This window comes from Xenia sp. Carnegie-2017, unplaced genomic scaffold, assembly GCF_021976095.1.
Source record: "Xenia sp. Carnegie-2017 unplaced genomic scaffold, XeniaSp_v1 HiC_scaffold_6, whole genome shotgun sequence".
Taxonomy (NCBI): Eukaryota; Metazoa; Cnidaria; class Anthozoa; order Malacalcyonacea; family Xeniidae; genus Xenia; species Xenia sp. Carnegie-2017.
In genome coordinates, this window is record NW_025813526.1 from 6282745 (window position 1) to 6304621 (window position 21877).

The window sequence follows — 21877 nt, forward strand, 5'->3', positions numbered from 1 at the left end:
TATCATTATCTATTATCGCTTCATTAAGAATATTCTCACACTGATGAAAAGTTGTGATAGAACTCTTAACTGTCCTGCACAAGTGATCCATTTATTTCCCCTCTTATATCTGAAGCTGAGCATTGACTTAAAGGAGCTATAGACATACTGACTGGTTGATAATAGCAATTGACTTACCGTGTAAATCTTTAATACTACTTCTGTAAATAATTTCTGGGTAACCTACTGGTCCCATCATTTTTTGATATTAAATTTGATAAGAACTCTCTTCTTGGTTATCTGAATCACAGTTTGATGACTTTTCACTTTGTGCAGCCTAAACGTATAAAGACATTGTAAAAAAGACACATCCAGTAAATTAAATACAAAAATCAGCTTTTAACAGATGGATAAATGACAATTGAAAGATTCGTATTAAAAAGATTCGTATTTTATTCTGAACAATCAAAAGACTAATGAAATAAGTATTACATGATTTAATCTTAACGTCTACCTCTTCATTTGAACTATCATCACTCAGCAAATGATATAACATTAAAATTATATATTATTACAAATAAATATACTCTTTTAAAACAAATAAAGTCAATTCATATTAAAAGTCGTTTCATTCTCAAGTTTTAAAAAGTTAGATGAGTCTTACTTTCTGAGCACGTATTTTTATGATTCGGACAACGGACAACAAATAAGGCAATAAATTAATATTATTTAACAATAATATAATAAACTAATGCTAAAAACGATGCCACGTGATCAGTAGCCTTTCTTTCATTGGTGAATTTTTATTTGACATAGATGTGAGAAAAAAATAGTTGAAAAATCTGAACTATCTGCAAGGTCATAAAAAATACTAGTTGCGAGTCTGCGAGTTCTCGCAGCGAGCTGCGAGTTGATTTGTGCGATAGGTTGAAATGAGGCTGTTAGCCTCATTTCGCAAGAAGACGCAAGAAGACGCAAGAAGACGCAAGAAGACCAAACGCTTAGAAGACGCAAGAAGACCAAACGCTTAGAAGATGCAAGAAGACCTAACGCAAGAAGACCAAACGCTTTTGAACGTTTGGTCTTCACTCTATTGCTCTACACCAAAATCCACTGGTACACCAATGGATTTTGGTATCGAGCAATGGAGTGAAGACTGGAAGAATACAGTCGCTGTTCCAAAATAAAGTTATCGCTGTCGCTATAAGTCGCTATCGCTGTTTTGATTCATATATTAGCTAAAGCCTCATTTCCACCTATGGCACGAATCAACTCGCAGCTCGCTGCGAGAACTGGCAATTGTTCGTGTCTGTTTCGAGTACTCGTTGTTTGATAACTGTTTTTCAGCGAGCTAAGAAAAAAAATGGCGGACGCTTAAGGAGTGAAGAATGAGTCCTCTGACTAGAAAGCAAACAATTCTTTTACTCTATTTGCGAAGTCGAAGAAGACAGCGTGAAAAATGCCGCAAACGTTTTTGGATCAGGCCGATATTCCAAAAGAGATCTCAACATAGCGAATTTTTCACTTTAGTGAAGGAATTACGAAATGGAGACCACGAAGGTTATTTCCACTATTTTAGGATGTCACCTGATCAATTCGATTACTTACATGGCCTTGTAGGCTCCCTTGTATGCTCCCTTTGTATGCTCATTATTTCCAAGTGGACCAGGACGAGAAAAAGTGATCCAGCATGGATAAATGGTGTACGATCATGGAAGAAAATGAGGAGTGTTGGTGCAAACAAGAAAGGAAAACTTCATAAACACTTCAGTAGCAAGTCCCATCAAGCTGCTCTGGCTGACTTTGCTCCTTTCTCAATAACATCTGCCCATTTTGATGTGATGATGAAAAGAACAAGGAAATTATGTTGATTCTACTTGATGTGGCTCGCACTCTGGCAAGGCAGTCATTGGCGTTCAGAGGAGGAGGCGATGACAAGGACGGAAATTTCATTCAGATTGTAAATCTTCTCTCAAGACATTGTCCTGTTCTCAAGCTGTGGCTGGACGATCAGCACCTCAAGCCATACAGTACAACATATACAAGCTCAGAGGCACAAAATGAGATGCTTCATTTGCTGGCTCAACCTGTGAGGGATGAAATTCGTGCTGAAATTAAGTCAGCCGGTGTATTTTCTGTGTCTGCAGACACTACACCTGATATATCGAATCAAGACAAGCTTATCGTTGCTGTAAGATATGTCAACCAAATGGGCATCCCATGCGAGAGACTGGTTGAAATGAAAGAGACCCTTGATAAAACTGGTGCTGGAACGGCTAAAGATGTCATAAAATCTTTAATGGAAAATGAAATCGATATAGATATGCTTGCATTTCAAACATACGATTTCAAAACATCAATGTCTGGACGACTAAATGGTGCTCAAAAGTGTCGCAAGAAATTTTAAAACGACAAGTGCCTTACATCCCGTGCCAGGGACATCGGTCTAATACATTCAACGAGCATTGTTGCAAACATAGCTCAATAATTACATCAATGTACGACGCTCTAGAAGACGTATATGTGTTTTTATCAAAAGCACAAAAGAAATAAAATTATAGAAGAAAGTTGCAAAGATGTTGAAAACAATTTAAAGTTTCGAAACTTGTCAAAGACGAGATGGGTTTATAATTCTGAGTCCATTGATGCTGTCTGGAGAAGTTATGAGGTAATACCAAATGCTATTGTGAAAGTTATCAATGCTCGAGATGTAGAATCAAAAGTAAAAGCTAAAGGCGATGGAATAAAAAGAAATTTTTAGTTTCGACTTTCTTTTGCTCTTATGTTCATGCGAATCATAATGACAAAACCAAAATCCTAACCAAACAACTGCAGGAGGAGCTAAATATAGTAGATGCACTTAACCTGATTGATGCTACAGTAAAAAACCTTAGACAAATTCGAAGTGACGAGAACGGATTAGACTCGGAGATAGAGGCAATGGTTGCATTTGGAACCAAAGTAGGAATAGACGTAATGGCAGAATACACTCGTCATCATCGATCAAGAAAGCCACCCAAACGAATTGGCGAGTATTCCGAAATAACAACAGAAATATCATTTAAAGATTTCTACCGAAAGGAAATGTACTTGGTTCTAGACTCACTTATTACCGAGTATACCGATAACATTAAAGATTGCATCGACAAAATAAAACCTCTTGGAGAGAGCTTAAAGCTGCCGCTAGAAAGGCCGATGGCTGAAACAGTCAATGAAATTTGTAGTCTTTTTCCACAGGCGGTAAAAGATGTTGATGCAGAAATACTGCTGTTGGAGTTGGAAACTTTCAATAATATTGTGTCATCACAACTTAAATCAGAACCTAAATCCCTTCAAGACGTTGCGTTATTTGCTTTCAAACACAAAAACGTCTTTCCAACGGAGTGCAAGGCGTATCAACTATTGCTGACCGCTCCAGTGTCCGTGGCAAATAATGTGGATAAGATTAAGTTGAAATTATTACCTTGTGAAATAAACTCCATCAATAAGATTTGATACAACCCTTGGGTCTTTGTTGTATTCTTGAAGAACCTTGATATCACATGGTTTGGCTGTGATCTTGAAAAAGATACCATGGGACAAACGTTGATACAAAAGATATCACGGGATACACGAGGATAAAAGATATCATGGGGATAAATGATGATACAAAAGATATCACGGGGATAAATAATGATACAAAAGATATCACGGGGATAAATAATGATACAAAAGATATCACGGGGATAAATAATGATACAAAAGATATCACAGGGATAAATAATGATAAAACATACGTATCATGGGATAAACGATGATACTATAGATACTATAGGATAAACAACGACATCAAGGGATAAACGACTTTAATACTAACTGATGATATCTGAACAGGTATACCAGAGCTATTGAATATCTCGACGCCATTTAATCCAACGTAATACTGGTCACCCCAGGTTGTAAGAATGTTTATGACAAGGGTTTGACCGCTTGGTAACTCAAGAATTGTAAAATCATCAACTACACTACGTAAAAAGAAAGACATCTCTTTGAAGATATCAATTCAACAATTATAAAACTTTTTAAGAAATACAAAACAATTTTCGTGTTTCTAAGGAATAATAGAAACACAAGACAAAGTTTGGGAGAAACGAGAAATGCCTGCAACAAAAGCTATTCTTTGAATTGTTAGAGCTTCATTCCTATTACAACTGAAATTACCTTAAGTTTACACCATCGTCTTGAATATGACTATCTTCGACAAGAAATTCGTCTAAAGCATCTCCTATAGAATGTTTATGATCACAACAGTTGATATGAACGTTCATTGGTCAATTTTATCTAGAAGTCAACTGACCAATGAGGTCAATTTCTCTAGAGGTCAACTGACCAATGAGGTCAATTTCTCTAGAGGTCAACTGACCAATGAGGTCAATTTTCTCAGAAGGTGAGCGTCCATTGTTTAATTTTACTGAAGGTTAACAATCATTGGTCAGTTGGATTCCATTTAACGCGTCCAATTCAATACTAACGAGTCTTCAATACTAACGTGTCCATTTCAATACTAACGCGTCCACTTCCATACTAACACGTCTACTTCAATACTAAAGTGTCTACTTCAATACTAACACGTCTATTTCAATACTAACAAGTCCACTTCAATACTAACGCGTCCACTTCCATACTAACACGTCTACTTCAATACTAAAGTGTCTACTTCAATACTAACACGTCCACTTCAATACTAACAAGTCCACTTCAATACTAACGAACGTTAAATTGTGTATCAAAAAACTACCTTGGTGATCCATATTAATCTTCATCGAAGGAGTCAACCGTCCTTGATGACATCGCTTAAACTGCGAAAGAGAATCAAGAGATTCTTCTAGCCATTTTTCATTAAAGATTTTTTGATTTGGTGTTGTTTTTCCAACACTAAAAGTGACATAAAATTGATATATCATGATAAATACAAAATGAACACAGATAAATGTGATGGATTAAATGCTTAAAATCAAAGGGACACATAAAGTACACAGAGAAGTACAGATGTGTGTGATGGATTAAATGATTATAATAAAAGGGGCCCATAAAGTACACAGAGAAGTACAGACGAGTGTGATGGATTAAATGATTATAATAAAAGGGGCACATAAAGTACACAGAATAGTACAAATGTGTAAAATGGATTAAATGATGTAAATCGAAGACTAAAAGTTAAAGTTAATGGTACTTTCTAACAACCAGAAAAAACAAACTGTTAAAACATTCTCTGTCTTTTCACCAAATTTATCTTCAACATTAACTAAGATTATTTAAGATATTCGCAATCAGTGAGCTTTAACGATAATCAAAAAAGTATAAGTGTACTTACAATTTTCTCTTTATAGATATAAGGAACAGAATATCAAATCATCCGATTCGTACAAGTCCTACAGCAAACAAATCCCAAAGTTCCTGCACAATAGATCAAAGTATGTTGTTTCTCATATTATTCAACGGATGGAATCTGACATTCCAAGTAAAAACATCAAGATGGAAACGACAAAACATTTCACTGTCACAAGCTCATCATCCACATATCAAGTTTTTCTGGGATCAAACGACCAAATGCCTTCCTGCCAATGTCTCGATTACAGGAGTCGGAAGATGCCTTGTAAACACATCTGTGCTGTTTTTCAACAACCAAATGTTGGGAAGTTTTCCAATCATCCCCTATTTACTTTAGATCCCCATATAATTCAACCAAAAGCCAATATAAGCCAAACTCAGACTGATATCAAACACAAGTCACTGCCAGGAAACTTTGCGCAATGTCCTAATTATAAAAAAGCTCATTCTTCTGACTGTTTTCTTACCACAACAGATTATTACTCCAACTCAATCCAAAATGTTAGAAATAAGTGTGTTCAAAAAGTCAAACAAATTCAGTTACAGTTATTCAGTTACAGTTACAGTTCAGTTACAGTTACAAATTCAGTTACAGTTACAGTTACAAATTCAGTTAACTGTAAACAAATTGTTTACAGTTAGTGAACAAAGAAATAATTGTATAGCAGAGCTAAATAAAGCGGGCTGGATACGCCACTGTTACGTTCATTGTATATTGTTCATTGCTTCATCGAGTATCGTTATGATGATTTAAAATCGTTGAGCATATGACAATATATGTAAAATACAAAGAATACAAAACAATAAATGTGTAAAAAAGTAAAACTGTCCAAACCTGAAATCGAAAAAAGAATTCTTCTCGTCATTTAGCCGCATATCGGTTAAATACGCATATGAAACTTGTTATTCTCAATGGTTATTCTATATTTTAGTGGTTTGTCACAGCTTATAGTCCAGCTGTTAACGACAAAAAAACACCTAACCCTTCACTTTGATGATACAAGTATGAAACTTTCTCACATTCTTACTATGCATAGTAACACAAAATTTTGATATAGGGCCAGCCCATATTTTACATTTAAAACGAGTTCTGCGAATGTCGTGTTTGATGACGTCATCGGTAGTAAAAAAAATAAAGTTCAGAGAAATTTGCAATTTCCCTGTATATTCTTATGCAACAGCTAAAGACGATAGAAAAACTATATTACAACTTTTTCTTTTGGGCAATACTTTCCCAAATATTGTGTATGGAATATTCTGAAAAGTGCTGAGTCAGCACTTTTATATATATTTTATATATAAAAGTGCTAACAATATGCCCGGCAGGGCACATTGTTATACACTTTGTATATTACGCTCACTGCGCTTGCGCAGTTTGAGCGCTCTCGGATTGCGTAGGGAGTCTCATAAAGAGACGTTCACCGCATTCGCTTTATGCATTGCTCAACTATATAGGTTTGAGCGCTCTGGTGACTCTACAATACAATCCATACAATGTGTAACTGTACGTCCTGTGTCCTAAGTGCAGGAGTCACCATTTTACTATGGTGATAGCCGGAGGGCACATTGTTATACACTTTGTATATATATATATATATATATATATATATATATATATATATATATATATATATATATATAAAAGATAAAAGTTTCTCCGGATTTTGAATGATTTTTATTGAGCTTGACTCGTTGCTCGAGCCTTCATCAGAATGAGGATATTTATTTACACGTGCTTTTAGCTTGAGACGCTTAGAGCGTCTAATTGGATTAGTGGGTGGATTAATGTGATTGATGAGGTGTAATGCCTGGATTACAAATTTTCAAACTTATATATATATATATATATATAAAGTGTATAACAATGTGCCCTCCCGGCTTTCACCATAGTGCAATGATAAATCGTATCGAAACAATGAAGAACATTCAATTAAGTTTCTTTAAGATTTATTACCTTACTTGTGCTAGCATTCAGAATAACCTAATTGAAAAAACCTATTTGGAAAGAAGATATGTCAAAGGATCATCCTCAGTTTCTGTATTCGACCAGAGTTTTGGAACTAGAATTACTTTGTTTACAACTAGTGCGATCATTTAGAGAAGCTAATTTCTCCTTATACTTCCAGTCAATTAAGCAACTTGTCCCTTGGATGTTTGATTTGGACAATGTTAATTATGCAAGATGGGTTTCTGTCCATATCCGTGATATGTCGGAGCTTCCATTCAAACATCCTGACGTCTTTAACCAGTTCTCCAAGGGCTCGTTTGTGGTGCATAAAACGAAGAAACAGTTTTCAGCTATAGCATTAGATCATGCTCACGAGCAGGTTAATGCAGTGGTAAAGGGAGAAGGTGGTGCTGTGGGACTAACCGAAAACCTTTCAGCTTTAAGAAGATGGATGATTGCAGGTCCAGAAATTGCACAAATAATTAGGGAATTCGAGATGAGTACACATGTAGACAGTCAGCTACACCATGAGCAAACTCCATCCATTTAAAGAGAATTTTATGAAGATGTCTCAAATGTCGTCTCCAATTTTCAAGCGATGGGGAATCTTTTTGTAGAAGAGAGCGAAGACCTATTTGCCATCCACACAAATGACGTGATGAATGAACAGTTCCGTTGTTGACACGGTGAAGAATGTTGTAACCCTTGGAGAAGAACAATATCAAGCATTTGTTAAAGAAAGATTTGTTGAGAGAAGCAAGAGTATTACTGAAACGTTGAAAAAAATAATCTGCCAACGCTTAAAACAGGAAGAAGAAGAGTTTCGTAAAAAGATAAAGTAAATATGCAAACTCTGAAACTAGACTGTGCTTTATTTTCAAGATTGTATATAGCCAGTCAAAATCGAAGTGGTGATCTCGATGATTTCTTTAAATATGAGAACCAACCATGGCCACCATCTCTCTCACAAGCAGGAAGTTTGCGTACTGGTAATAAAGCAGACTTGACAAAGTGTATCGAGCCCATTACCAAAGTTCAGTCACCAACTCCCGATGTTATTATTTTAGACGGGGCTGTTGTTGTTCAAATGATTTCACCTGGAACTTGGGAAACGTTCGAAGAGTACGCTCAGTTTGCTTTCATTCCTTATGTGTTAAAGCAATTTCAATCAGCTAAAAGAATTGATTTAGTGTGGGATGTATACAAAGAGGATTCGCTGAAAAAAAACGCACGGGAGAAGACAGGCTTTGGTCAACGCCGCAAGGTTTCATCGACAGAACGTATCCCTACTGACTGGAAGGGCTTCCTGCGCGTAGATGCCAACAAAATGGATCTATTCGATTTCTTAGCGCAGAAAGTTATTTCCCAGCAGATTCAAGAAGGAAGAGAAATTTACAGTACATTTGAAGAAAAGGTCTTGTGCTTCCCTAAAAGAACCGAAGTATCAATGTTGGAACCATGTAATCATGAAGAGGCTGACACACAATTGATGGTGCACGTGTTAGATGCAAGTGACTGCAGCCACCAGAGGATTGTTGTAAGAACAAATGATACTGACGTGTTGATACTGGCCATTTCAATTGTGAAAAACATCAAAGCAGAAGAATTATGGATTCTTTATGGCACAGGAAAGCACTCGCGTTATATTCCCGCTCATACAATTGCATGGACAATCGGACCTGACAAGGCATCTGTTCTACCGTTGTTTCGCGCTTTTACGGGGTGTGATACTGTTTCCTTTTTTGGAGGTCGAGGAAAGAAAACTGAATGGGATGTATGGAATGTATTTCCAGAGCTAACATTAGCGTTGCAAGAGCTAAATTTTGAAAATCAAAAAATTATGTTCGGTCCATGCCTCCAGATGCAGTTGAACACTAGAGCGTCGCATGGTAACGTTTGGTGTGAGATTTTGGCTCCTACTGCACTGTTTGACTGTGCTTTCTATAGGAAAGCTTCAGACCATCCTGGTGATATGCAGAGAGAGTGCTTTCGCGAATTGCAACCTTATAACACCCAGTCTATGCAGCCATTTGACATATACTATATGTATATGTATTTAGCCTTAGGCTTAAACTGACAGTTGTTTCGGTTGACTGCAAATTCCCCTTGATATTTCTAATAGTTTGTGATTGAGCGCAAGCAAGCTAGTTACTCCCAGAGCTGTGTAAGGAGATCCAGTTGGTCGTTTCTATGATTATGAACTCGAACAATTGGTCGAGTGGACTGCGCATGCTCATGAAGATAATTTCTGTAGTAATATGTGACTATTATGAAACATTTTGCGGTTGATACAATTTACAAGTCAAAAGGTGTGTTTTTTTTTAACTTTGCACTATCCTTGGATCCCTAGTTCTTTTTTTTTGACGTTTGTGATTAGTCATAAACTTACATAATGTATAGGGAACTGGACGATTTGAATTACGTAATCGTACAGTTAATCGTTAGTAGTGTACAATTACGTGAGTAAGGGGTGTTTAGCGACTGTATTCGCTATGGATGAGCAGTAATTTCGAGTCTTTAGTCGAGTATACATATCTGTATGTGAAACCGTGATTAATAAAATATATCAAACTTATGAGTGTGTTGGCCATCAACTTAGCTTCTATAGCGTTCCCAACTGATAAAAATAAAACACGAAATCATCTTCAACAATTCGAGACTCATTCAACATATTGACGGTAATGCTGATCAAAAGAAGCATACTGTAGACTTTTCTGATCAATTTTTGTTGATAATTAAGAAACTTAGCTACATTAGCACATTTAATAAAAATACTACAGACGCATATGTAGTGGCAAATTAATTGTGTATTACGCTTGCACAAAAATCAATGGAGATGACCAACATGACATGAGTATACATGTTCTGTGCTTTAGATGAACCCAAACTATGAGCCACCATTGTCAGAAACTCGAACGCTATTTGGCTTGAAAATGGAGCAAATCAGGAATAATGGAAAGATTGACAAGAAATTGTTTGAAAATGTGAAGACAAAAAGATGCGAGGTAATCATTTATTGTCAGTTACATGCTTAAGCCTGTAGATGGGATATTGTGTAATTATGTAACATACCTATTTATTTGTTCTTGGCTTTGTATTCTTGCCCAGATAAGTGGCGAAGCATTACGTGACTTGGTCGTGGCAACAGTAGCGCTCAAGTATACACAATCTAATTCTGTTTGCTATGCTAAGAATGGCCAGGTACTTCATAATGTGCTTGTCTATTTTTCTTTTAACCAACTGAAGATTTAGTGTAACGACTGATTTTTTCCTATAAAAACTTACCATAACCATACGTAAAATTAAACTTCCTAACTGCTCTTTGCCTTTTTTGCTCGATAATGAAACGTACGAATATTGTTGCAATGATGAGCCCAACCTCTATTTATTTCTTCAGGTCATCGGAATTGGAGCTGGTCAACAATTACGTATTCACTGCACTCGTCTGGCTGGTGATAAAAGTAATAATTGGTTGGTATTTGGTAAATACGACTGTTAATCGATGTCAAATTGATACGGACATGATTGAATCGTTTTATTTAATGTTTTAGGTGGCTTCGACAACATCCCAAGGTTCTTGGAATGAAATTCAGAACGGTAAGTAGAGTAAAATGACCTTGTAGTAGACGTGATATTCTACACTAAGCCATCACATCGTGCATGTTTATTAAGTAATACTTTGCTTTGCATACGTTAGGGAGTAAAACGAGCAGAAAAATCTAACGTTATTGACGTGTTTGTCAACGGAACAGTGGGACAGGTGCTATTTGTGTTTTATTTAATCATTTCCCAGGGGACTCCAGTCATGTAATAATATCACGTGTGACAGACCTGGGAATTTAAACTGTTTCCATACACACAGTTTTATCACTTTGACAATTGTCACTGTGGTTGTAATTTATTCATTCACTGATTGCGTTTTTTTACATCCCCTATAATCTTTTGACATTGATAAATATTTGCTTTATGTTAAGGATATGAGTAGAAGTACTTGGGAATCGATGCTTGAAGATCCACCTTCAGATCTTACTAAAGTAGCTACTTATTATTAATGTCTTAAGCTGCAAATGTCGCGTAACTTTTATCTAAAATAACTTTTTGAAACGTTCCATGTTGCAGCAAGAAAGAAGTTCTTGGTTAAAGGAGCTAAAAGAAGTTTCTTTAAGTTCTGATGCATTTTTCCCATTTCGCGACAACATTGATCGCGCAGCCCAGGTACCTCATATTTTTCTGCTCTAAGTGCAGTTAATGTGTTCACCAAACAAACAGAAATGATCTTCGTGTAATGAAAAGGACATATCACCACTTTGTTTCTCTATTGTTCTACATGCATATTCACACTGTATACAATTATTCAATTCCTTTCACTACATAATTGGTATATTAGCAAGTCATAGCAAGAAATGATTGTTCACCATAGCCTACTGAAACATCGAGTTCAGCTTATTTAAGCATATTCAAGCATGTAATGTCAACGCCGAGCCTTCCTTTTATCATCCATGTCAGTTTCCAGGCAAAGCACATGTAGCTCTAAAATTAATGGTATTTGTTTTGTTTGTTTTTTTGGCAGCCTCAACAGTAACTTCTAGGTGCATGGATTTCAATGAATATAGTTTGAATAGTGTTTGCAACTTGTTTTTTTCTTTAGAGTGGTGTGGAATATATTGCGAGTCCTGCTGGATCAGTTTCAGATGATGTAGTGATTACAGCTGCGAACGAACATAACATGGTAATGGTTCACACAAATCTACGTTTATTTCATCATTGATAGTACAACTCTATATGGGACCAACAGTCTTGATATTTGCACATTTTTCACTTATATTAATTTGACTGAGCAGTCAATGGGGAACAGATTATTCCAGTTCTTTCTGCGAAAGCCGATAAAATTTCTTTTTCCTTCGAAAACATCTGCAATAGAATAATGATACTGACATGAGTGTGAGTTATACGTAACTAATTTTTTTCTTCCTATAATGTGTACCAAAAATAATTGTTTAAACCAAATGAAATGACTCCCGTTGTATGTACGCGGTTGTTATCAAAGGCAGAAAAAAGCATAAGAACGCTTCCAGTAGATGTAGTTTACTGGTTCTCCAGATAAAGAAGATTAAAGGGACAGGTAGATTGAAGAACGTAAGTTAACAAGGTATGCGCTCAAATGTTCATTTTGCATACACTTTAATAAACGTATGCGGAATTTATCAGGGGGGGCAAGAACTTACGTCGTGCTGAACAAAAACGTGCTACCAATTTGAAATTGTAATTTAAAAGGGTGGGCAATTGCCTTTGCTCCCCCTGACTGGTGACTACGCACTTGAAAGCAAAGGAGAATTCACTGCCTCTAAGTTCGAAGTACCTGAAGTAAATTAGAACACACGATTAACTTCAGTCAATGGCATTTTGATCAGCAATGCTTGCACATACGAAATCACACAAATGCATTGTAAGAATGTGGACTTTTGGATGTAATTGATTATGATTTCAACTTCCTTTCAAAGTAAGGAGAAGGAAAAAGAATGTACGTGATACCTTGTGAGGTGGAAAGTTTCAATGAGAAAACAAAGATACTGAGCAAGACAGGATAAAATGGAGTCGAGGTAGTACCGCTCAGAAGTAACTTAACACTGCGTTCGCGTTCCAAAAAATTAGGGGTCACGTTCTGGACGCGTTCCCGATTGTTCACATAATGAAATAAACTCGGTATAACATCGAAAATTTCAAAAGCGAGTATAAATGATGATTACTGATCAATGATCAGATGCAGCCAAGAAATCGTTTTGATACGCGTTCCATCTTAATTCGAACGCAGCTGGAACGCATTTGGGTGGTACAGATAAATAAAAAAGAAAAAGTCCAAAAGCCAGTTTACAAATAAATTACCAGAGTCCAATCTTCACTGGTATGATGTGTGTAACCCATCAAGTGACATATCCCATGTGTAACATAAACCTGTTAATAAAATACACATGCTTAAATTCATACATAAATTTAGCGGCAGACTAGTATCCCGAAGGTGCGAGTTCAAATCTCGTCCAAGTCACATGTTTATCATGTGAATATAAAAACCATGTTAGGTTTAATATAGTTATTCATTGTTAGATAAATAAACATACAGGAAGAGAATTTTGAAAATCTGTTTCATCATCAACACAGTGGTTCCTGATGACTGATGGGCAAAGAAATATATCACCAAGGTTCTCGTCCAATTTCAATGCTTCATTTGTATGTAAGTTACCAGGAATAATTATCTGAATAATTAAGAAAACAGCACCTTACACAGGAATGGATCCACAATGGTTTTGCTAGGGGTGCTTGTTGATTAGATTTCAATGCCATATCATGCCATACATTTTTTGTTGAATTCTGTTACCTTTATATTATGAATGGGAGTTTTTTTGGAAATGTGCTCAATTAAACATGAATTACAATTGCTTTGGCTTAATTCTTCATGTGTTCTACTTTGTAGGTAAATATTCACCCCTCCTAAATCCCCTCTAACCAACACTTGAAGAGTGCACCCCTTCACAGGCCTTCCTTAAATCTAACCCTGATCTTACATGTAGAAGTGGACTATTGCCTATTGGAGAGGGTAAAAATAACAAGATGAAATAAACTTCCCACAGAAAGCACAACAAGTTGCTGGGCAGACAGGAAATGTGCATGAAATGACTAAATAGCTTGACACTATGTACTGTTTAATGACTTTGCCTCCTGTCTGATCCTCTTAAAGAATTTATGCAGAAACAAATTAACAAGTACAAGGAGGAACTTTTGTATATTATTGCCTTGTAAATCTATACTATGTTAACAATGTTACACGATCAATAGACAATAGTCACATAGTAAGACTTACATGATTTGGAAATGACAAGATGTCAGTTGGTTTGTTGATATTGCAATATTCATTATTCATTTGCTTGATGCAAGATTCACCAACAAAGATAACTCCTAAACTGTAACTTTCCATCTCTGACAAATTCATCAGAAGTTGCACATGATTTCTTAATTTCTTCAAACTAAACGTAACTGACCTTTGTAGATTCCACACAACAAGTGGCATAACACAAGCTGCAGAAGATATTAGCAAAATTCTAGTAGCTGACATAACCCTTATAGAATAACATCTTTACAGTTTTCATGCATTTACCACTGCACTGATGAAGCTTGGAAGAAATTTACTAAGTGTCTTGTGGTAAATAATTATACAGTCTGGTGAAAATTCTTGCTGCACAACAGTTGCCACCTCTGGTTGCTGGTTGCCACTTCAGTTTAGGGCAATGAGTTGTCTAACTGAGTCCTCAAGCTTATAAAAATTTGGTCAGCGGCTTGCGAATTGCAGGGTACACGTGAAAACTGAAATTAAAAAATGGTTCTTTGAAAATAAATGGAAAATAACAACACAGTCTCAAGCTTAAATAGATGAATAGCATCAATTGACAAAACGGCTTAAATAGATAATAATCATCAATCCAAGGAAACTCCGTAACTATCCAAATTCAATACGTTTTGCGTACCCGCGAAAAGTTAACATGGCGGAAAACGACCAAAACGTAAGAATTCACCATATTATAGATATTGCTGTTCAAAAGGAATGGAATCATTGTGTATTAAATTAGGCAAATTTTAACTACAATTAAGCTATTATTTATTCTACCTTGATATACAGCGTGTAAAAAGAAGAAACCGAGACTCTGGAGAAAGTTCTGAATGATGGTTTAGCCTTGTTGGCGAAAGAAAAGGATCAAAATGTCGGGGAAAAAGCCTTCTCATTTTCGCTTAGTGCAAGTTGGTTGTAAGAGGTTGACCCACACGCCTTACCGCTGCCGTCAAGGATCAATTAAGCAAAATGGTAATGTTAATATTTAGTATTTATATTAAAATTTACTATCTTCAGTAGTATGTTGAGATTGTTGTTCTTGTTTGCAATTTTATGCTAAATAATATGTAGTATGCATGTGTAACTACATCATGCTATGAAATTTTGTACTTGAAATATTGACTGTACAATTTTGCTGCTTTAAATCATATATGGCTCAAACAATTTTGTCCAGTGTCCTTAGCAGATTTGACTATTTAGTTTCTTATGGGTAAGCAGAAAGACAACTGAGTAAACTGTCATTACATTACCATGCATGGTTGTACCTAAAACTGTTACAGGTCAATGTTGTTTAAGTTAGGTACTGTATAAGAAATTGCATTGTAAATTTATATTAGATAACCAGCAGTATGATAGCTCTGTGGCTGATGACTTTCAAGTAAATGATGAGCACAAGCAAACAGACGTTGATATTGGTAAGCATCAATGTATATGTATAATATTAATTTAAATGTAATAGATTTGTCTAATGATTGCTCATGCTTGAAATGCTTTTGGTAAAACTAATAATTGCATTTGAAATCAATAATTGCAATAATTTGTTGAAATGCATGTAAATGCATTAATCAGAAATTGTCCACAACAAGCTTACTCAGCTAACAATTTTTAATTTCTTTATTGGTTAAATTTTTTATAATATAAGTCATTATTGTTTTGTAGAGCTAGAGAATCTTATATTTGAATGCAGAGGACTTTTGGCTTCAGAGAAAGAGGATGCCAAGAAATGGTCTGATCGCATGGAAGAGCGTCATTCTCTTTGGGAAAATAATAGATCTACCATATTCGAAACCTTGATCCAATGTGAATCAGTTGATAAAGGCACACCATGCTTCAATTGTGGGGAATCTCCAGGCTTGATAAAGTGTCATCAGTGTGGTAGTAACTGGCCAGTCTGTGTTGAATGTGATAGGAAAATTCATGAAAGAAAGCCATTCCATGATAGACATGGGTGGATGGGTAATCATTTCAGACCACTTCAGCCATCACATTCATTGGATAAAATGGACAAATAATTGAAGTTGGTATGTCATGTAAATATGGTAAAAGTATGTTAAATGTCATATGCACTATGCTAACTGATGTCAAAATCAACCTACATATGTAGCTACTTATAGGTATATAATTTGGGGTGATATAATTCTATTATTTATACAAAAAGGTTTTATCTCCCAGTCTAATGATGAAAATTTATTATATTTGTTTCTTAGATTGCTATGTTTCTTTGCATCCTGTCCAAAAGTTTTGTCATGGCTGCTCTAGAAAATCAACCTTTCACTCCGTGCCCAGTAAGGACATGCTGACTATTTGTACAACACAAGGTAATGTACAAAGTATTTTATACTTGCAATGTTGAACATGCAAAATTTTGTGTTTGCTCCAATAAAATGTAATCTTATTGAACCGACAACTGTTGACATTAATCTTTAAACATTTTTGATTTCCTTCTTCATCAGTGTTGTGAAGGACTACTATATAATTTACTCATTAATTTACTGTAGTATTCTTACATACTGTAATAGTTACATGTATACAGTAAACTGCCATCCTATGTACATAATGTCTTTTTAGTTATCATGTTTATTAATCTTTTCTATTGTTAGGTCGCTTTGACATAAACAGTACATCATTCAAGTGTGTTTCTTGTTCAGCATTCTTGATGCCGACACTTGCAGATATTCTTGGTAATGGCTACTGGCCAGCAAATCCAAAGTCTTTAAATGTGTTATTTTCACAGGATTTACTTCTGCTGTGGAACACAATGCAAAAGAGAATGCCAGGTTGTTCTGAGTCCAGTTTTATTAGATCATTGGAAGACATAAGTGTTTCAAAAGGAAGGTGCTACATAAATACTTTGTGTGTATGCCACATTACTAAGTGTAAACTCTCAGCATTGTACATAGTTTTTTTTGTGTAAAGCAATTACCATTGTCACTAGTGTTATGGAAAACATCCAAATTCATGAAAAAATGTATATGTATGTGTGGCAAAAGTCTACAATTTTTTCTATGTGATTTCTACTTTCTTTCAATTTTTAGTTTGGATCAATAAATCCACGAACGTTCACAAAAGCCTTTCGAGAATGGAAATATTTTAATTATGAGGTGGAAAAGCCCAGGGAAAAGAGTGGATGTTTTGTCCTAGTTGCTCATCCAACCAACACTCCTGTCATGTAGATGGCAACATGAAGTTATACCGATATAAACATTCAGGAAGGTATTATGTCAAACTCTGTAATTTTTACACATTCTAAGGAGCCTTTCATAATGTAAACTCTTGTTTTCTCTCTTTTATAGAGAACAAAGTCAGTCTTACTATGGAGATCTTTTATTTCTTCGAATGAACATGTTTCAGAGCATATTAGAAAGGTTTATTCCACTCCCCAAGTTCGGGTAATTTGGAGGTCATGCTTTGCACTGATGTTGAAATGTTTTGTACAGTTCAGTACAATACACCATTACATGAGTAAAGTTCTTTTCATTATAACTCAATACTTACCCTTTTGATAATGATATTTATTCATTATTATTGGTTTTGCATTTTGGCTATTGTATTCATTGTAATAAATAATAAAATCGACAGTTTAGCCTTTTCTGAATCAATATATAAATGTTCGTTTTCCACGATCATGGTTCGAATTTGAATCTTTTGTGTTACAGAACTTTTCTGATGACGGGAAATGTGGTGAAAGTAATTGGCGAGCTGCTGGAAATAAAGGAAAACGAAAGAGTCGTCTAGACGAAACAGGACTGGAAATTGCAGGTTGCCGGCATGCAATTGCTCAGTGGGCTGTAAACATGTTTCGCGGAGAGATTTATGGCTACTCTAATTACATCCATGTTCACAAAATGATTCCAAACAATGTTAAATACATTTGGCAAGATATCATATGTAAATATTGGAAGTGGGCAGTGAAGGCATCAAAGTCGGATGAGTCAAATGCTCACGAAATAAAACCTGCTTTATCTGTGATGCATGCCAAAGCACATAATTGGACATGCCAGGTACACTGGTATCATGTGTTTTTATAATGAATGCTGGCTGTGTACTTATACGTATATCGATGTTCACTCTCAGTATTGTCTACTCAGACATTAATGAATTTCTTATAAACAAGAATTTCCAAACTCGTCTTATTTTAAGGTATTGTGGGAGGACGGTGGCAAAAGGTTCTGCATATTCCACAGGAGAGGAAGTTGAGCAGATTAATAGTTACCTTTCGAGACTGGCCAACACTACAAAGTACATGTTACCCGAGTGTAAGTGTTACTTAAAATAAGTTTATAAAATATGTTTAATTATATTGTAGACTTTATTTGTTGGATAGAACGATTATCCATATAACGTAGCTATCGTCCACGTTGGTCTCAAGTTACTGGAACATTTTTTATGGTTTTCAATTGATGTGTCATGCTATGTATGTGCTTTTTTGACAATTTTAGCAAGAGAAGAACTCATAACTGAACATGCTCTTGCGTGGAATAAACGGAAAATATGTGATCTGTCCAGCTCCCTCTGCAAGAGATATGCAAAGGTTGCTTCTCAAAAACTATTTTGTACATGCGGCCAAATAACGCTACTAACAGCCGTCATCCTGATAAGTTATTTTCTTTTTAGTATATAGAAGCTCAAGAAAATACAAGGAAAGAACTTGATGAAATGGTTTCTGGCGTAAATCTCTCCGAACCACGTTGATTTCTTGCAGTGGAAGAGTGAAGTTCAACGTATTGCAAAAGGTAACCGGGTTTTACTTGCTGGCATAATTTAATACGACTGTGCAGTATATCATATTTTTTTCTGTTTCTGTAGAAATGGAAAGCTCCTTCTTCACGTATTTAGCCGAAGAAGAGGAATTGTACGTTTTGACCTCCTCTTTAACCGATACCTCTTTATTGACATCAAATGTAAACATCTCGTGTGTTGAGACTGAAGACTATCTTTCTGCCCTGTCAAAAAAGATAATTCAAAGATACTCCACCGTTGAGGATAAACGTAAAAGAGTTAAATCACTGACTGCCAAGCTTTGTCGTGATATAACCGCCGATGTACTGCTTGATAGAGGAAAAAAGTTATTTTTGGAAAGTGCCTTGAAGTGTCTTAAGAATGAACTAGAAATGTTGTCTTTTGCCATAGTACAAAGGAAAGCAAGCGTTGTAAAATTGGGAAGTATGTTTTTACATATACACGTATATTACTACATAAGAGGAGTGCATTTGTTAGCAAGAATCCATACTGAAGTCATTGCAAATTTAAGGCAAAATAGATTGTTTCTTATTTAGTATACTTACCTGTTTCTTTTGCCTGTAGACTCAGCAAAAGCAAGAACAAAGATAAGACAGAAGATGTCTAGTGATCAGAAAAACATTGACAAAAATGCGCATATTCAACGTATTACAGTTTGTTGTGCATGGTCAAGAAGAAACAGTAAGACTCGACGAGTGTTCTCTGGTTGATGGCATGTTTCCCTGGACTCTCAATGGTGTGTACCTAAAACATATTCTGTAAATTCCAACATGCCTTAAGTAAGAACTTAAAGTTACTTAAACGTAATGTTATAAAACATCTTTATATAGAAATTTCTGTTCGACTGAAATGTAAAATTGTTGACAAGTTCGAACATTTAGAAAGACTGGAGGAGGAGTTAATTCTTATTAAGCAAGAGATGAGTAATTATTTGCGATATTACAAAGATATCGTTATTCCAAAGTTGAAAGCGGAAGTAAAAGACATGGAACAAAGTCTAAACTCAGGTATGTATAATGAAAGTCACGTATGTACTGTAAAAGAGTCCATGTGCTCATTTTAAACAAATCATTGTAAGACATAAGCTTTTAGATTTTTGAGCTTCTCAAATTTTCAACACGTTTTGTAGAAAGAGTTTCAGTGAAAGACACTAGGGAATGTTTGTCAAATGAAAGAGTTGAATCTGAGGTATATACATATAATCTTCCGTTAAGCACCACGAATATGTATGGAGAAAATAAACAATAAGTCGTGCGCAACAAACATAATGAAGGAACCTTAGCGTACATAAAATGTTTTTGTGGAAGAAACCAAATGCCATGTAATCTATTATTTTTTAGAAATCCTTGTATGCTTCTTCGTCTCATAAATCAAGACGTGTTATTTTGGGTGAGATAGCTTTGCGATACAAGGGTATAAACTTTGCAAAGCAACAGCTAGACCTTGGATCCAAGCACTTCTCCTGTATTAACAGTCGCGATGTTTTGGATACTTTAGTTAGCAATGAGAGTGATATTGAAAGCTACAGCGACAATGAAGACGATGATCTTTTTGATGACAATGGTTCTGATGATAAGATCGATGATTGCTAATGTTGCTAGTGATAAATGACTTGTTATTAAACTTGTATTTGTACTGTATGATAACAGAATCCAGCTACAATGAGTGGGTGCAACCATGAAACCCCTGCCTTAGAGCAGCTAATACGGGTCATAATTATCATTCCCGGGGGACTGGAAGCATTGTTATCCATTACTGATATGATCTGTTGCAAAAAACGGGGAAAACGCCATAAATTATCATTTGTAATATTAAAAAGTGAAACGTGCATTTTGAAAAGTCCTTAAATATTCTTATTATGATTTTTTCTTTTATCTCAACATTGCGCGAGGTTACACGTTTGTTTTGGTCTAGTGTTATCTTTTATTGTTGATTTTTTTTTTGAAACGTTCTATTCTTGTTACACATAAATCAGTTGTAAAAACCATGGTGTAAAATTAAAGTGCAATTTTTCCTCGTATTGAGCTGTTAGTGCTTTACGGTTGGGTTTGTGGGGAGTGGGTAAAGATATAGAACATTAAAGCTGAAAAGTTGGGTAGTAGATTTTCAAATACAATACACCTTACACAGTATACACACTATACGCACTATACACACTATACACACTATACGCACTATACACACATTACACACTATACCCACTATACACACTATACACACTATACACACTATACGCACTATACACACATTACACACTATACATATACACACTATACACACTATACACACTATACACACTATACACACCATACACACTATACACACTATACACACTATACACACCATACACACTATACACACTATACACACTATACACACTATACACACTTTACACACTATACACACTATACGCACTATACACACTATACACACTATACACACTATGTGCACTATACACACATTATACACTATACACACTATACGCACTTACTATACACACTATATACACGTACGATACACATTATACACTTGCCCCAGCGGCTCGTGGCCACTTTTTTTTTTCTATCCACTGTATAGACAACTGTTAAAGAAAGTAAACCATTGTAACTCAAAGGAAATCATGGTTTACTAATAGAGCGCCTATCGATAAGAAAAATATTTTTTTGCTATGTACTGGTGATAGTGTATGCAACAACAAAGAGAATAATAACTTTAATGCCTTTAACAACGTTAATCAGTACACGGTCTTTCTTACCAAGAATAAATTGTCACATTTGTTACGTTAGAGAAGTTAAACGATTTGAGAGTGAATATAAAGCCATAACTAATTACGTATGTTGTGACATTTGACCATTCCCGTAACGACATTTGTTAAACAATTTACAATCAACTGCAGTAAAATTAAATATTTGGTTGTTCGTCACCAGAAATATTTCCCAAAATAATTTTTTAAAAATCTG

At 35.4% G+C, this 21877-nt stretch overlaps 3 protein-coding genes and 5 long non-coding RNA genes across 13 annotated transcripts; 6 read left to right on the forward strand and 2 right to left on the reverse strand.

Annotated features, from left to right (window-relative positions):
• Positions 1–75: 75 nt before the first annotated feature.
• On the reverse strand, positions 76–4825 carry LOC124458242 (katanin-interacting protein-like). Its single transcript, XM_047008296.1, has 5 exons — positions 4757–4825; positions 4180–4243; positions 3836–3983; positions 3443–3537; positions 76–316 (listed from the first exon to the last, which is right to left on the reverse strand). Exons 1-5 carry the CDS (start codon positions 4779–4781, stop codon positions 235–237), a joined length of 414 nt encoding a protein of 137 aa, XP_046864252.1. The 5' UTR covers positions 4782–4825; the 3' UTR covers positions 76–234.
• A 6599-nt stretch (positions 4826–11424) lies between these two features.
• On the forward strand, positions 11425–12008 carry LOC124457575. Its single transcript, XR_006952664.1, has 2 exons — positions 11425–11512; positions 11946–12008. It is a non-coding gene; the product is annotated as an uncharacterized LOC124457575 (long non-coding RNA).
• A 25-nt stretch (positions 12009–12033) lies between these two features.
• LOC124457574 (endoribonuclease YbeY-like) lies at positions 12034–14558 on the reverse strand. Of its 3 annotated transcripts, XM_047007800.1 has the most exons (5): positions 14448–14558; positions 14154–14368; positions 13414–13548; positions 13181–13249; positions 12034–12208 (listed from the first exon to the last, which is right to left on the reverse strand). In XM_047007800.1, the coding sequence occupies exons 2-5, from the start codon at positions 14358–14360 to the stop codon at positions 12122–12124; spliced, it is 498 nt and encodes a 165-aa protein (XP_046863756.1). In that variant the 5' UTR covers positions 14361–14368; positions 14448–14558; the 3' UTR covers positions 12034–12121. The 3 variants fall into 3 exon arrangements, with proteins under 3 accessions (XP_046863756.1, XP_046863755.1, XP_046863757.1); XM_047007799.1 differs by having other exon boundaries at positions 14154–14558; XM_047007801.1 differs by lacking the exon at positions 13414–13548 and having other exon boundaries at positions 14154–14558.
• A 495-nt stretch (positions 14559–15053) lies between these two features.
• Positions 15054–16173, forward strand: LOC124457637. The gene is made up of 3 exons (XR_006952705.1): positions 15054–15149; positions 15515–15592; positions 15837–16173. It is a non-coding gene; the product is annotated as an uncharacterized LOC124457637 (long non-coding RNA).
• Position 16174: 1 nt separating this feature from the next.
• On the forward strand, positions 16175–17008 carry LOC124457635. Its single transcript, XR_006952703.1, has 3 exons — positions 16175–16198; positions 16385–16495; positions 16778–17008. It is a non-coding gene; the product is annotated as an uncharacterized LOC124457635 (long non-coding RNA).
• A 498-nt stretch (positions 17009–17506) lies between these two features.
• Positions 17507–17880, forward strand: LOC124457636. The gene is made up of 2 exons (XR_006952704.1): positions 17507–17639; positions 17834–17880. It is a non-coding gene; the product is annotated as an uncharacterized LOC124457636 (long non-coding RNA).
• Positions 17881–18343: 463 nt separating this feature from the next.
• Positions 18344–19543, forward strand: LOC124458357. 4 transcript variants are annotated; one of them, XR_006953139.1, is made up of 4 exons: positions 18352–18433; positions 18617–18708; positions 18792–18910; positions 18984–19434. It is a non-coding gene; the product is annotated as an uncharacterized LOC124458357 (long non-coding RNA). The 4 variants fall into 4 exon arrangements; XR_006953141.1 differs by lacking the exon at positions 18352–18433 and adding an exon at positions 19482–19543 and having other exon boundaries at positions 18468–18708; positions 18984–19340; XR_006953140.1 differs by lacking the exon at positions 18617–18708 and having other exon boundaries at positions 18344–18433.
• Positions 19544–19547: 4 nt separating this feature from the next.
• On the forward strand, positions 19548–20937 carry LOC124457011. Its single transcript, XM_047007311.1, has 4 exons — positions 19548–19653; positions 19748–19924; positions 20047–20105; positions 20258–20937. The coding sequence occupies exons 1-4, from the start codon at positions 19548–19550 to the stop codon at positions 20507–20509; spliced, it is 594 nt and encodes a 197-aa protein (XP_046863267.1). The 3' UTR covers positions 20510–20937.
• The last annotated feature ends 940 nt before the right edge of the window (positions 20938–21877 follow it).